The sequence below is a fragment of the Melospiza melodia genome, chromosome 9 (genome assembly GCF_035770615.1).
Source record: "Melospiza melodia melodia isolate bMelMel2 chromosome 9, bMelMel2.pri, whole genome shotgun sequence".
Classification (NCBI taxonomy): domain Eukaryota; kingdom Metazoa; phylum Chordata; class Aves; order Passeriformes; family Passerellidae; genus Melospiza; species Melospiza melodia.
The window spans coordinates 4906967-4922466 of record NC_086202.1 but is presented as its reverse complement, the minus strand read 5'-3'; the positions used below and the strand labels follow the sequence as shown (position 1 = coordinate 4922466).

The 15500-nt window shown below is 42.7% G+C and overlaps 1 protein-coding gene across 10 annotated transcripts in view; it reads right to left on the bottom strand.

Moving 5' to 3' along the window:
* FGFR2 (fibroblast growth factor receptor 2) overlaps positions 1 to 15500 on the bottom strand; it is an 80432-nt gene that overhangs the window by 9204 nt on the left and 55728 nt on the right. For all 10 annotated transcript variants that reach the window (XM_063163088.1, XM_063163087.1, XM_063163089.1 and 7 more), the window contains 5 exons: positions 7595 to 7746; positions 4828 to 4949; positions 4078 to 4188; positions 3143 to 3333; positions 192 to 314 (listed from right to left, as the gene is read on the bottom strand). In XM_063163088.1, coding sequence (XP_063019158.1) covers positions 192 to 314; positions 3143 to 3333; positions 4078 to 4188; positions 4828 to 4949; positions 7595 to 7746 — 699 coding nt within the window. The remainder of the gene's footprint in view (positions 1 to 191; positions 315 to 3142; positions 3334 to 4077; positions 4189 to 4827; positions 4950 to 7594; positions 7747 to 15500) is intronic.

Sequence of the window (15500 nt, the reverse complement as noted above, 5' to 3'; positions counted from 1 at the left end):
AGCCTCTTTGCTTATCTTTTTAACCAACTGTCCCTGTAAGAGGAGACAGAAATGCTCATGTCCTTGATCCCTGCTTTTTTGTCTGGGATGAAAAGTGACTCTGCTGTACAAGGAGCCTTTACAACCATAGTTCTGAAATGAATCACTGAAAGAAACACTTGTTTCCACAGATTAGAAAACCATCCACTTACATTAGTAGTCTTTTTATAATAATCTATATTGTTGATGTCTCTGGCTAAACCAAAGTCTGCAATTTTCATGACATTGTTTTCCGTTACCAAAACATTTCTTGCGGCCAAGTCTCGATGGATGCACTGGAAACAAAAAAGAAGAAAAAAACAGCCCACTGAAATAAACTGCAGCAAAAGTGGAAGAGCTTCAACACCACAACTAAATCTCCTTTATAGATTTTAACCTAAATGACCAGGTGGGAAATCCACACATTCACTACAAGCCTGTGAAATATGATTTTTCTTAATTATTGCAATCCATACCCTCAGCTGCTGTTTCCATGGCCCTAAGAAGTGTCTTAGAAAGTCCTGATCCTGCTTAAATCTTATATTTTTGCTAAGGTTAAAAGCTGTGTGGCGACCCAGGTTGTGCCAAGCATTTGGTGATGCACTCTCCTTTACATGTGCCCAGGTACAGGTATAGCAGTTTCATCAGAAATAATGTTAATGAACATTTTTATTGTGTGGCTTCTCTTAAATTATATTGTCTCACCAGAGATAAAAGCTGGCATCCAGTCTGAATCAGTGCAACTGTTTTTAATAGTAAAGATATTAATATAATTGTGAGCAGGATGCCTAGGGTGTGTTTAATTATTTCGACCACAAGATTATAAAAATGCAATTATGAAAAGGAAAATTAAAAAAAACCCAAAACAATCAGGGTTTGACTGTTTGTTTTTAAGACAATTCTGTACTGAAACTAAACCTGTTATATCCTGGGAGATGTTCCTTTCATGTCAGCATCATCCTGGCACTGAGGGGACTCTGTGATTGCTCTGGGTATTATTCCTGTGTTCAAGTAGCTTTATTAGGGTTGATATTAAGTGGCAGTGAGGGCATGGTAAGAAACACTGCACTTTGAATCCCAGCAGGATATTTTATTTATTTTCAACTTTAATATACTTTTCCCCTCCTCAGTTTTGGATAACTCTTGACATTGTATGTTTCATTTCAGTATGTGCATAGACACACTACAAAAAGCAATATAACAACCAGCATTTTTTCTTGCTCTTTTCTTGCCCCAGCAAACTGCTGAGATCTCTCATCCCACATGGGTAAAATGAAGTCTCTGCTCCTCACTGGGTTAGCCATGGGGAACTGCCAGGAAAAACCTGCTCCAGCAATGCCTTCAGGAGCACAGGACCAGCCAAGAGTGCACGATTTCAGCATCCCATCAGTCCTCTAACTCTGCATCAGCAATGCTGTGGTGGCAGAAACAACATGGGCCAAGCTTCCCACATTTAAAATCATCCATCCAACCTTGGAAATGGGATACTGGCTCTAAGTACAACTGCCTGTAAGGCAAAAACTTCTTGTGAGGCAATGGGTAGGTGAACAAACATCACCTTCACCATTTTCTTTATTGAAGTCTCAGTGAGCCCCCTTATTGGGCTGAAATAACAAGAACCCTGCCCTTCTCACAGCGCAGGCATGATGGCCATACCATGAGAAGAGCAGCTCTCTTTTTATTCCAGCTCAGAAAATGGATCCCTAAGGGGAGAGGAAGGGGTGAAATACAAACAGAAGTGGTGGGATACCTGGAGCACAGGAATGCACAGCTCTGCTCTGTGCTGCCCCTGCTCTCCCTCTGCCTTGGGCAATGCCTCTCCATGCTGCTCAGCACAGCACCAACCAAGTGCTTTTGCAAACAGAAAAGGCTGCACTGGCTCTTGGGAGTGTCCTACAGCAGCATTTGAGAGCTCCTCAGGAGGACACTTGCTCTCAAGAATGGCTGATGAAAAGATTTATGTTTTCCTTTCATATCAGCTCTGCTTTCTTGGGCCTGGCTCGCTGCCAGGCAGGAGCTGCAATAATTTCCAAGAGAGATATCCTGAGGTGTGTCACCTAATCAATACCCCTGCTTTACTGCATTAGAAGAGCTGTGCCTTGCTGTCACGCACATCACCCTGCTGAGCTAAGATTTACTGTTTCAAAACAAAAAGAATAAAAGCAAAATTAAACCTGGATTCCCTCTCTTCCCCAACCTCTACAAGGGCAGAAAAAACAATAACAAAATCATGACTCCACACAACAGGAATGGAGGGTTACACTCAGCCCTGGTCTTTGGTTAAAAACAGCTCCATACTTGGGAGTGGACATGACTGGAAATCTGGATAAATCCCACTAACCACCCCACACCCTGCAGGAAGTACTTATCATTGCTATCTGCTGCTCTGGTTTAGCCTTTGGGTCCAAACATCACCCTGGCTATCCAGGATGGCTCGTCCACTAAGCCACAGCATGTTTACAGAGTTAGTTATACGAGGCTATTTAAGGTTTTATAACTATGATTTAATCAAAATGCTGGTTAAAAAGAAATGCTTGAAGACAAGCTTTAGAAATAAAGTATCTGGGGACAGGGATAAATAAATTCTTTCAACCAGCTCACTTTCCTGAAACACCAGTTTACAGTAAAGTGTATAATTCAAGTGACTAATACCCTTCACTTATTTTTGCCTCTTCTGCCCACTGTTTTTGCCCTGCTGACTTGGATCTTCTCAGCCCTGCCTGTTGTTATTCTGTACAGCCACCGAAATAATCTGTTTTACACCACAATGTGAAAGGATTTGGTTGGTTTGACTGGAAAGAGGAGGCAAACAGAGGCTGCTGCTCATGGGTGGAGTGGTGTGAGTTGTGTAACCAAGTGACCACCTGTGCTCCTACATTCAAACTGCAGATACATGCACAGTATTTACTTTAAATGATCCACTCCGGGCCTCATTTCAGCAATACTGCTAAACAAAGATGAAAAACCTTTTAAGTTCATGAATTTTCCCACTGATCTGCAGGGCTGTGGGTTACACAACCTCCTTGAGGCAGCTCCTCCTCCCCAGCAAACTCCTGAACGCGAATAAGACAAGGAGAAAATCAAACCGAGATAAAAGCTCTGTGTTTGCCGATTTTCCACCTACTTTTTGGGAAGCCAGGTACTCCATGCCTCGTGCCAGCTGGTAGGTGCAGGACACCAGGTCCTTGAATGTCATCTGCTCCTCGGGCACCCTGTTGATGTCGAAGGAGTACTCCATGCCGGGCGGGCGGCGCGCTCGCAGGTACTCCCGCAGGTTCCCCTTGGAGGCATATTCCACTATCACGTACAGAGGACCTTGGCAAGAAAAGAACCGTGGCAAAAGCAGGGTCAGGTACCAGGGTAAAGTGTTTTTTATGTAAAAAAAGCTTTCAGTGCACTATGATTACTTAAATGAATCAATGAAATGGGAAAATGGCGAGCACCGCCTTAAAAAATAGGAATAAAAGGTTTGGATATGGGGAAGTGATTGCTCAAAGCTCCACAGCAGGAGTGGCAGAGCCACAATTAATGCCTAAAGTCCCTAAACCCTGCCCCAGTGCCTGTTCCTTTCAGACCTCGCCATGTACGGAAAAACAAATATTTTCAATCACAAAACAACCTGAGATCTCTAACAAAGGGAAAGCGTGTCTTAATTTTTTTTAATTCCCAGAGCATTATGCCATTCTGCATCACTTTATGTAGAGTAATTAGCTTTTCCAGGAGTGAAAGTACTCATTTCAAATTTGTGGGGTGCAAGTTCTCCTAAAGCAGGGCTAACAATTCAGAACAGCAGACTTGGGTAAAGGCCCCGCAAAAGGTCATTTGTTCCTTACAGCAAGGGATTAGAGAGTTTTCATATGATACAGGACCCTTTCTCATATTAAGGCTGCAACTATAATGAGAAACAGAAGTTAAAATATTGCTGTTAAGCTAAAGAAATACCTAAAAATCCTATCACGGCATGACTGCTTCCTTAAAACCTCTTGAAAAATTATGATTAATGAGACTTTCACAGACCTGTTGGAAAGTCCTGGTTTACTTTTTTTTTTCTCTACTCACCATCCTGGGTACAGGCTCCAAGAAGATTGATGATATTTTTATGCTTCCCAATCATTTTCATCATCTCCATCTCTGACACCAGGTCAGACAGGTCTTTTTCTGTGGCATCATCTGCAGAAGACACAGGTTCAGTTCATAAATTTTAGTGTGCCAGCCTCAGCTTCAGTGAGGCTCATCAGCTGGTGTAAAATATGTGTGGCTCAAAATGCAAAATATGGGATTTGTTTTCCAGTTTACACTGCACATCATATATTATGGCCAAAAAATAATCTCAGCCTCTTTGGTGGACTCTTAAGTGTTATTATGTAAAGTGGCAGCACAGCAAGATCAGAGATAAAAAAGCACAGCAAGACCAGACATAAAAAAGCTGTCCTTAGCTATCAAACCTCCAATAACACTGCCTTTCCTGAAAACTACCCTTACAATTAAATTCAAAATAAATTGGTACCAACCACCTGGACTGAATGGGCTCAGATCTACACAAGGATAGCCTGTGACATGAAATAAACTGAAAGCAGAGAGACCTACACGATGCTAATACATCTCCTGGCTCCCAAATAGTCAGTGCTCAAGATAAACAGGCTGTCAAGGGTGCAGATTTACACCCCAGACCGCTGAAGGCTGAGGTCAGCTATGTGCTCTTTGACCCACCCCGCAACGATGACAGAGTTCAGATGCCACAGAAGAAAATTCTCTGGCTGAGAGCCGCCACACTGCCCGTTCTGATCCCTAATCACCCAATTTTCTTACCTTTCAACATCTTCACTGCCACGGTCACTGCTTCTTTTGGCCTGTCTTTGTCAATCCCCACCGCCTCGGCCATGACCACTTGGCCAAAGCAACCTTCTCCCAAGGGCTTGCCCAGCGTCAGCCTGGAGGTGCAAACAGCAGATTAACACACAGCATCTGCTGCAGGGGTGCAGCCAGTGAAATTCCAGGGCTAAATATAAAAACCTTTCAACTAAAAACCTTTCAGCAACTTGCTGCAGCGCGAGGGAGGGGTTCATCATATGGAAGCAATAAGGGCTGGGGGCGCGTCGGTTTCCGCGCGCGCCGGGGTGTGTTTGCTTAGGGGTGGTGGAGTGAGCAGCTCAGAAAGGCACAGCAGTCACTAAACCCAGATTTTGAGAGCTTTTTGAGCTCTCCTCGAGGCTGCACTTGATGGCTTGTGAGGAGATGCAGGGTGGAGCAGCAGAGCTTTGAAAGAGCACCAGAGCATGGCTGGAGTTGGGGAGCAGCTAGCAGCAGGCCAGCGTCTCCTGTCACTGTGTCAGAGCTGCTCATCTCTGTGTCCACACTGACTGCAAGGAGGTGGGAGTCAAGTTTCAGCCACAGAGGGTCCAGCACAGTGGCTCTTTCTTGGCTGCAGGCTCTTTGCAGCCATAAAAGTCTTGGCTGAGGGGACCAGAAGGTGCCTCCTGCCTGCAGAGCCCAGGCTCTGCTCAGAGAGGGGAGGCAGAGACTGGGAAAAACAAACTCGGTTGTGATCACAGCACCAACACCAAACCCTCCTAAAAGGAGCAGTCACTAAGTGGGCTGTGCAGAATGCATTTTGTGGAGCATATTCCTGGTTGCAAAACCTGCTTAGATCTAACAGACAGACATAGGGATGTCGATCTCAGCTCCATGAGGAGAAAGAGATGAAATAAAAAAGAAACTTGAAAGCCTATGGGCAAAATCTTTTTGATTCCAGCCTGAGTGCTTAAGGGCTAGTGCCTTTACTTGCAGAGAATACCTTGTGACACCCAGCAGCAGTGCTGTGGCAGGAATCAGGGAGGATGCTCAGTGAGTGTGATGCTGATAACGTTATCCAACATAGAGGCCAGATTCAAGCATTTTTGTAAACAAATTCTCAAGGACTTGACTTTCCATGGTCAACAGGAGGATTTCACAGATATCACAGATGTAGGGATTCAGTCTTAAAAGCCTGGACACCTGCCTTCCACGATGAAGCACAGGCAGAGGCTGTCATGCCATCACCAGGGATGTTAGATGAGGGATAAGTGATTTGAACCCCTGCTTATCTGCTCGGGCAGGGGACAGAAGTGAGGTGGCTCCTCCTGAGGGCAGCCAGCTCACTCTGTCACATGGGCTCTGGCTTCGTGAGAATTCCTCGAGCTGTTTCGGGCTGGTTTCTAAAGCAAATGCAAGTTTTAAAAAGGTGCAAAGACTGAAGGGCAGCATATGCTATGCTGAGGTCACCCTGCCTTTTCTCCAGAGCTAAAACTGAATTTTGGGTCTTGGCAGAGAACAAACATTTGCATTGGAAACTGGTTAATTTATGTGCTATTGCCCTGCTAGGACCAAAGCTACAAACCCCTCATTGTGTGCCTGCTGCCCCCCAGCCTAATAAACTGCCTCTAAATAGCCTCCTTTCATTGCAAATCTGCTCCCCCTACATTTGCGCTCAGCACTGGGTTTAAATGTTTAGCAACTCTAAAATTTTCCGCATTTAGTGGATCCCCCCAGGGCAGGGGCTGACAGGAGCACATATACAGACCCCCACTGTTGACCAGAGTGCTGCAGGTGGCAATTACAGCCTTTTGCTCTTGTTTTCAGCTAAACCAATCAAATGATTTCCAGAAGAGTTATCAGAAAGCTCAAAATTACAGTTTGTCTATTCAAAAGTTACAGCCCTGAACTTCCAGAGAGAACTGTCCATGATAAAAGGTGTTATTTTCTCAAAAGACCCTAAAGACTTCTTAAAGCTAGCACTAATTCTGACAAATAATCATGTTCATAAAGGTTCTACCTTTGTTAACATTATCTCTCTTCTGTATGTTTTTTTCTTATATTGAGCAATATGGTTAAAGTTTTAATTAATTATGCAAAAGCTCATTTTGTATGTTAGTCAACAGACTTTGAAGAAAATATTATGCAGCCATGTGAATTTGAATATATCAAAATTCAGCATGCTCTGCTTGAAACCCATCACTTTTAAGCCACAGAAATTGCACGTGCATGCACCCAATGTGCAAAATGTTCCCTACATTAAAAATAATTATCTCTATTAACACATGTCAATACAAACCCAACACCAAATCCTACCCAGAGATATGACAGAAAGAAAAGATTGTACAATAGTATAATTTAGACTTTCTCTATCTCATACATGTTGTATTACCTGTTTTTTTAAATATTAGCCAATTAAGTAGTCAGCTAAGAAACATGGGGAAATCACCATTGCCTTTCAATAGTGCTTGCATGTGGATATTTTTCCCAGTCTGGATCACACCAAATTTTCCTAACTTATTTCCTAACAGAGGAGCTACATTTCAGCAGAGCATCTCAAAACCTGCAATAAATCTGAAAATATAATCGGGGCTGCAGGCAGAAGAAATTCCATTTCTATTTAACCAAACTGATCTCAGACAATTGAACTGAATCTTCAGAGCAGCTTCAGGTAACTGAGATTTTCCTTCAAACCAGAAGAACCCTGGCAGGCATGAGGAGCGATGCTTCCCCCTTGCCACGTGTTTGGGGTTACTCAGACACACAGGGGAAGCAATCCACGTACTTATCCCTTGGGAACTCCCACTTTGGGTCTTCTGGCAGCTCATACTCCGAGACTCCAGCCAGCATGGGGGCATCAGCAGTGGAGGAGAGGCGGGTGGTGATCCTCACCAGGGGCGTGTTGGAGTTCATGGAGGAGCTCGAGTCGGCCGACACCTGTGGTTGCAATGCAAGATGCAACAAGGGAAAAAAAAAGATGGAGATGTAATCTTGGCCCAAAAGCTGAAAAACACCAGCACCTGACACCAAGCCAGCTCAGAACCCTGGTGTTAGGAAGTGGCTGAATCTAAAGTCTTGGTTCTAGAGCTCTGTTCTCACATTTAGCCTCCTCTGTATGCACAATACTGGCTCTAATGGCTGTCAATGCTGTTAGTCTGTCCCCTAAATCAAAAACAACATAAGTTTTAAATTTATTCCCTCAGAAGGCATTTTTGCTTATCATATTAATTTTTTTAAAATAAACTGGCAGTATTCACATCACTTCCCTCAGATATCCAAGTGGGCAGCTTATACCATGAGCAGAGGCGACCAATAAGTTCTCTTTTTCCACTCCTAGTTGTCCATGTCACCACATCTTTTCCTCAATCAGCACACCCAGGTGGGGCTCCATCTCTTCTCCCAAGGAAAAGCAACAGCACAAGAGTAAATGGCCTCCAGGGGAGGGTTGGATTGGATGTTAGGAACAGCTCCTTCAATGGATGGACTGTCAGGGCAGTGGTGGAGTCACCAACCTCAGAGGGATTTGAAATATGAGCAGATGTGGCACGTGGGACATGGTTTAGTGGTGGTCTTGGCAGGGTTAACATTTGGACTCAACGATCTTAAAGGTCTTTTCCAGCCTATATGATTCTACTACTTTCTACTTTCCAAGTACTCAATACTGAAAGCATCAAAAAGCAATCACAACACTTCAGTTTTCAATTAACTACATTCTTACTCTACAGGAAATGTGGGGAAGAGGTCCTAAAAATAACTCAGTTTTGAACCTCTGGAGTGTGATTTCTCATCAGCTCCAATATCATCCTTAGAGTACCAAAGGTACTTATTGATAAATATTCTGAAAAAAGAGGCTGCTGCTCCATCCATGCAATTTGTTTTGTTGTGAATCTTCTATAAGGCTGTTTCCTCAAGCCTGCAAGCAGCAGCCTGACATCTGCTGCCCTCAGAGCTTCAAGTGAATACTAACACAAAATAGAAATGCTTGTATTGTCAGTCTTCCCCTCCTGAGAGTGAATCCTCCCTTTCTCTTCACGCCACGATCGCGTCTTGGCCAAGCCCAAATCCAACAGCCAGGCTGGGATGAAGGAGTCACAAAGCCATCACTGGCACCCATCCTCACACCACAGAGCAGCAGGTTCTTCTCTTGGACCCAGCTGGAAGCCTGGAGCACCAGAGCACCCACACCTTTATCACCTGGATGAGGATCAGCTTTGCCACCAGGTTTGCTTATGTAAAATGTCACCAGGTTGCAGCTTTGTTCCACAAAATTAGATTTAAAAAGGGCATCTTTCTAAAACCAGAGGTTAAGAGTGGAAAGAGGTTTCATAAGGAAGAAAATGTTAAGGGTTGCTATCAAAAAATGAATGTTGGTAAGCAGATTTGCAGCTGACAGACCTTTCCTGATATCAGAAACAGCTCCTGGACACAAGATGAGGCCATGGAAAGAGAGAGTGAAACTGCACAAACACAAGGCCACCATTCAAAAAAGAAAGGTGACTGCTTCGGCCCCACTCATCCCACCATCACGAATGTTAATAATATTTACTTTCAGCAAATACAAGTACCTGGCACATTCCTCTAGGAAAATAAATCCAGTGACCACTTGGGACGCAAACAGAAAAGCAGTATTAAGGCAGACTATGGAGCTGTAAATAAATCAGTGAGTGAATATTGAATGGAGTCCTGAGAGAGAGAGATGCTGCCATGCCCAGCCTGCAGAGGGGAACTCACCTGCTGCACCAGGCAGCAGGACAACCAGGGCTGGAATCTGATCTGCCTTTTTTGTTGGTTTTTTGGGGTGTTTTTTCCATTTTCATTATTCCACCACAGTTTGAAAATGATGCTTCAAGAAATGAACCAGCTCAGCACCAAGAAATGTGCAAAATGTGCAAATCTCCAGTGTGGCAGCTCCTCTGCCCCCAGCCCTCCTTTCCTGAATTCCACTTTTCTGCTATTTCTGGCCTCCATTTTTCTACCTCTCACCACAAACCTATCAATACTCTGACCACTTCCTCCATATTTCCAAAATCTACCTACTATTTTCCAGTCATTCTACCAAGATCTTTATTCAAGTCTTGATTCTTATATCCTTTATTAATTAACATTCCCTTTTCTTCTGCACCTGTCTTTGCCATTACAGCCATTTTTTTCAAGGGACAGAAGTGAAGCTACAAAATTTAGATACTTTAGGTATCAGAAATAGTCCAGAGTTCTGGATTCTGGGATCTTGGTTTTTTGGGGTTTTCTTTGGGTTTGTTTGGGGGTTTTTGTTGTGTTTTTTTTTGGTTGGTTGGTTGGTTTTTGTTTTCATTTTTTGGGTTTTGTTTTTGTTGTTCTTTTTCTTTTTTTATGAATACTACCATTGTACTAGACACTGTCTGGATCTCTTCCAGAGTTTCACTTTTTCACTGCTTTTCACACTCACCATTCAGCAGCTTTAGCCTGGTTAAAGCCTATAAATACAAACTTGCAATAAACTGAAATACTCCAGTGATGCATTTTAAACACAGAGCTTAAACAGCAATAATGTATAGAAAAGAGCAGATTAAAGGCTCTGCCAGTTTCCCTTTTAACACTACCCCATGTGTTTACCTCACAGCAGAACTGTGTGATGGGCCAGAGATACTGGAGGTAACCAAAGTGCATTAATGATGAGAAATCCAGAGGAACTGCTCCACGCCTGGGAGAAGACAAATGCACTGCACTCCCAGGGAATATTCTCCTCATTGATTAACTGGAGCAGTACAGGGAGTTACAGCAGCTCAAGGGATATAAAAATCTGCTCCAGAAAAGATGAAGCCAACCCAGCCTGGCCTGTGGTTGGGGGAGATTTTCTGGTTTGAAATGGCCTCTCACCTTTCCTGCAATAAGAAAGAATTAACCTTTGATCTCCTCCCTTGAGCATTTTTTTTTTTTTCACTGCCTTAGAGCACACTATAAAAGACTGAGGAAAACCCTACCTATTCCAAGGTCAGGAGACATGGTCAGCTTTAATCTACATTTAAGTGGCAGCTTTCTATATTTTTCTTTTTTTTTGTATTCTTCTTTTTTCCAGCTTGCCACGTGCGGCTCTGCTCTCCAACCCCTCACCATGCAGGTTCACCTGTCACAGGTGAATAAAACATTGTGGGGGCCCACTCAGTGTGCTGACACCCTGTTTTAGGTGATGACACTGCTCTAGGGAGGTGTTTCATTCCTAAATTAAAGAAAGAAAGGTGAAAGTCAGCTTGAGTTGGGCAGAGCACTGCAAGAACCGTTGTGGTAGATGTTAACCTCAACAGGAAGGCAGAGCTCCACCAGAAAATATTCCTTTGTGCTTTTAGCAGGCCAGGAGTGAGAACAGCACCAGCCTCAGGCAGACCTTCAGCTCCAAATCTGCACTGGAGAAGGAGAAAAGCCCAATGCACTCAAACCTCACCAACAATGCCTGATTATATCCCAATTTTCACTACATCCTCCTCCCCTGACCAACACACTGTGCCTTAATCAGCTCTCAGTTAACGCTCTACAAGCATTTCTAAGCAGCAGAGCATTTAAAACAAACAAATCTTTGCTGGAATCTCTAAATGCCATGTGGCAAAATCAGCTGCAGAGCAGTGTGTAATTGTCTGTAATTGATTATGAAGGGTGTTTTCCTGCACTGATAATTCATACCATGTCCTGGAGCCTAGATCTGTCAGTTCTGGCACTCATGCTGGGACATTTTAGCAGGCATGCAGTGATTTCCTATAACTGTCAGCCTTTTTGAAGGCTCTGCAGTAAAAGTTTATTTGAAATCATATGCATATTTGTGTATTATAATTAGTAAATAATGCTGTTAGCTGCTGGTAGGAGCAGCACATCTGAGTGACCAGATGCAGGAAAATACAAGGTTAAATGCACTACACAAAATTGGGTAATCCTAATGTTAAGTACTGACATTTAAAACACATGCACCACCCCTCCATGAAAAGCACTCATTTGGAAACACTTATGCACAAAATAATATCCAGTAAGTACCACTAGAAGAACCAGTAGTTTCCATAAAAAATCCAAGCATAAAGAAAAAAATAAGATAAATATTTAAGGTAATTTCAATTCAACAATATCTTACTGACAGTTGTGTATTAATCTTTGCACTTCATAGTCTATTCCTCTAAACAATTATTATTTTATTGCTCAATATTACATGAAATACTACATTACTTTCCTTTTTCCTGATCACTTTTCTTTTTTTTTACATTTCTGCTGCCATCATCATTTTGAATTATTGAAGTACACCATTTTGAACTATTCTGCTGGGTGAGCTCAAGCCTTGCTTTAAATTGATCAGTCTTTGTTCATCACAAATACACCCATTATATCTTTATGAAGGATTAGACTCCACAACAACAATAGGCATAAATTAATAGAGTGTATTTTGAATAAAAAGCATAAAAAAGATCACTGCTCCCTGTTTAAGACACGTGCATGTTGAGGGGGTCCAAATTTGACAGATTGGCTGTGACAGCCCTAACAAAAACCTTTAGTGATGACAAACATTTGTACTTGACTTTGAGCAAGTCACAAGAGATGGAATTGTCTTTTTGTCTGCTTCAATTACACTTTATCTGTTAAAACAAAGGTTCTACAAAATAGATGTACATCCTATTGAAGGCTAATCTGTATTCTTTTGGTTCAGTGGCCCTGTCACTTAAAGCCTGTCCTGCAAATCAGCTTGTGAGGCTCAATCCCAAAAATCCTTCATCCCCTCCCTCTCAAGATGGTACCTCCATGCAGGTAACACTTAACTGCTTTGAGGAAAAGAGGAGCTGCCTGCTGGATTTACCTGGAAAAACCTGAAAATTGAGTACCAGATCCTGGTGAGGATGAGGATTGCAGGGGACGGGAGCTGATAATTCCTGACTTCATGCGAATAGAACTGAATTTTGGCAGGGAAAAAACGCCTGCATGTGGGGAATGATAAAATCCTGTGGTAGCTCAGGCTAAACAGAGCAGGAGGAGCCAAACCAAACCATATGTTACTCAGCAAGACTCTTCTCCTGCTCAGACAAGATGGCATCAGAGCCGCGCAAACGTCTCTCTGTGAACCAGGATTATTTTCCAGCCCAGATCCTCAGGGACCCTGACCCAGCAGCAGAAGAGCTTTGAAAACAATATCAAGAATTTCCCAATCTGTGGCCTCATTTCTCTGGAATTCCAACAAATCCCTGGATCCCAGCCCTGGATCCAGCCCCATTCTCAAGCCTACCTGCCACGAGCATCTCACTCCTTCTCATCCCTCCCACCTCATCCTTCACACACAGCACAAAGGGAAACCTTCTCTGATCCACAGATAAATAAAGGTTTAGTGGCAAAACCCCACCAAGTTTAAATACAGTCCTCTGAAATACAAATAAACTGGAACAAAGTGAGCTTGGTGGCACAATAAAACGGGGTTGAATGATCCAGAAACACACACCCTTTAAATAAAACATCTGGATTATTTTTCAATTCTTCGCTTGTGACAAGAGCCCTGAAACCCAAAACCAGATTTAAAAGACGCAGAAACTGAAGAGCTGCTGCAGCCTAAGCACCAAGGAGAAATTAAGGAATATTCACAAGCAAATCTTCAGGGACTGCTTGTCTGATCCTGCCTTTGCAAACTGACCAGTGAAATCATCAAACCACAAATACAGATTGCACACAATGCTTACAGTAGTTACATTTTCCTCCATGCAGACACAAAAGCAGAGAGACCTTCAATGAGCAACTGCTGCTAACAAAACAGTACCAGGAACAATTGGGAGCAGTGGGATTTTTGCTTAGGGGTTGAAACAGCATTTGCACTTTCAAATAAAAATACTTTTTTTTAAAGTATTCCCAGTTTTAAAAGCAAAATGCCATTTCGGCTAAAAAAAAGCAAAAACACTGAAATAAACTGATCAACCCCAACGTGACAAACATGCTGTAAGTCAGTTTCTTTCCCCTGTGAAAACAATAGCTTTGGAGAAGGTCCACATTGCATCATTTAAGGATAAATAGCTAAACTGAGGGCAGTGGTTGGCACTGCTGTCACATGAAATGAAATAACACTCTGCTCCCCGAGGAACCATTTCCAGCTGACACAACTGAGCTCACACCAAACCCTAGGTATTTTTTATACCATCAACTTGTCTCTGAGTCATTAGGCTTTTATATTCAGGCAGAAATCTAATAAATGTCTCCTATCTAAGCAGTTGATGTGTATCTCCCTCTCTCTCTGGCTAAGCACACATCATCTGAAAGGGCTCCTTTGTCCAGAAATCTACACAGATCTTTCTAGCCAAGAGATGTGTGAATATTGAGCTGAGGGCTTCTCATCACTCTTTCTGACACATTCAGAGTGAAAAGTCCCTCTTTGTCCCAGTGATACTCAAGCAAATGAGTAAAATCATAAAATTTAAAAAGAAAAAAAAAAAAAAAAGGAAAAAACCCAACCCAAAGTGGCAAACAAAGTCAGAAAAAAAAAAAAAGAATTAACACTTTTTGCTCATAAGACAAACCAAATATCTTTCAGACTGGAAAACATTCAGGTGCCCCACCTCAGGATTCTGTAAAATACTGAATTCAGAGGATGGTAGCTAAAGCCTTCCACTCCCTGGTATTTTTAACCACGGAAATTCAGACACCATGAAACAAGGGTCCAGAAAAATGTAATGCTGTTCAGAATCTCCCACTCTGTGGGCCCATGCACCTCATTTCAAACACTTACCCACACTGAAGAGCCCTTTTTAAGGTACATGTATTACTCTGACAGTGACAATATTCTGGACAGGCTGCAAAAACAAGTCTGCAGAAATCCTGCACCACTTCCTCATGGTACAGATGGACACAAAGTGAACCCTCACACCCCAATGCCCTGGCCAGAGCCGGGATCCAGCCCCCTCAGAGTTATTTTGGCTGCTGAGGTGAACCCCAGCCTCAGATTCCAACATCCCCCGTCGTGCAGGGCTGAAACCTGGGGGTGCAGAGCTCTGGCCTCAAGACCTATTGCAAGAAAATCAAAATCTATTAAACTCCAGCTCCTAAAAACTGCTAAAAACCACAAATCCTTCAGGAGAGCACAGTGTGTGGGAATGGAGGCTGTTTTGGCAGGTGGTGGCCTGTGATAAAGCCAAAGTCCTGTTACTTGTTCAACTGGTGTGTTGCTCGTGGCATCAGCCTCTCCAGAATTGTTCATTGCCAGCCACAAACAATTGTAAAATGTATTACATGTGATGCTGTTGTGTGCATTTTAAATCTGGCACTTGCTTTTGTTTCTTGCTCAAAAGCATCATTATCTTAATCAAGCTGTCCAAGATCTGATATAGTATCTCCCCTATTTTTACTTTATTACAGTCTTTTTCTATTTTGAGGTGTTTTCTGGATGCCTAGCTATAAAATTCCCTCCCTCCAGTCTTCAAAAGTCTTCCTGAGAAATACCTCTCTGTATCTGGTACCTAGTTACCACAATAATAATCACCTTAGAAACATCATAAATATACAATTAAATAGGATTCTGTTCCAAAGCCCATTAAGGCAGTAACATTTTTTCCATTGACAAGCTGTGGGATCAGGCCCCAAAATACTTGAAATACATTTTTTTTCCCTCATCTCCAGACTGCTAATACAGAACATATTTCAGTTTTTACATTTCTCCTACCCTGATTTCCTTGAGACACCCATTGTTATGCTAAGACCTCTTCTCCATC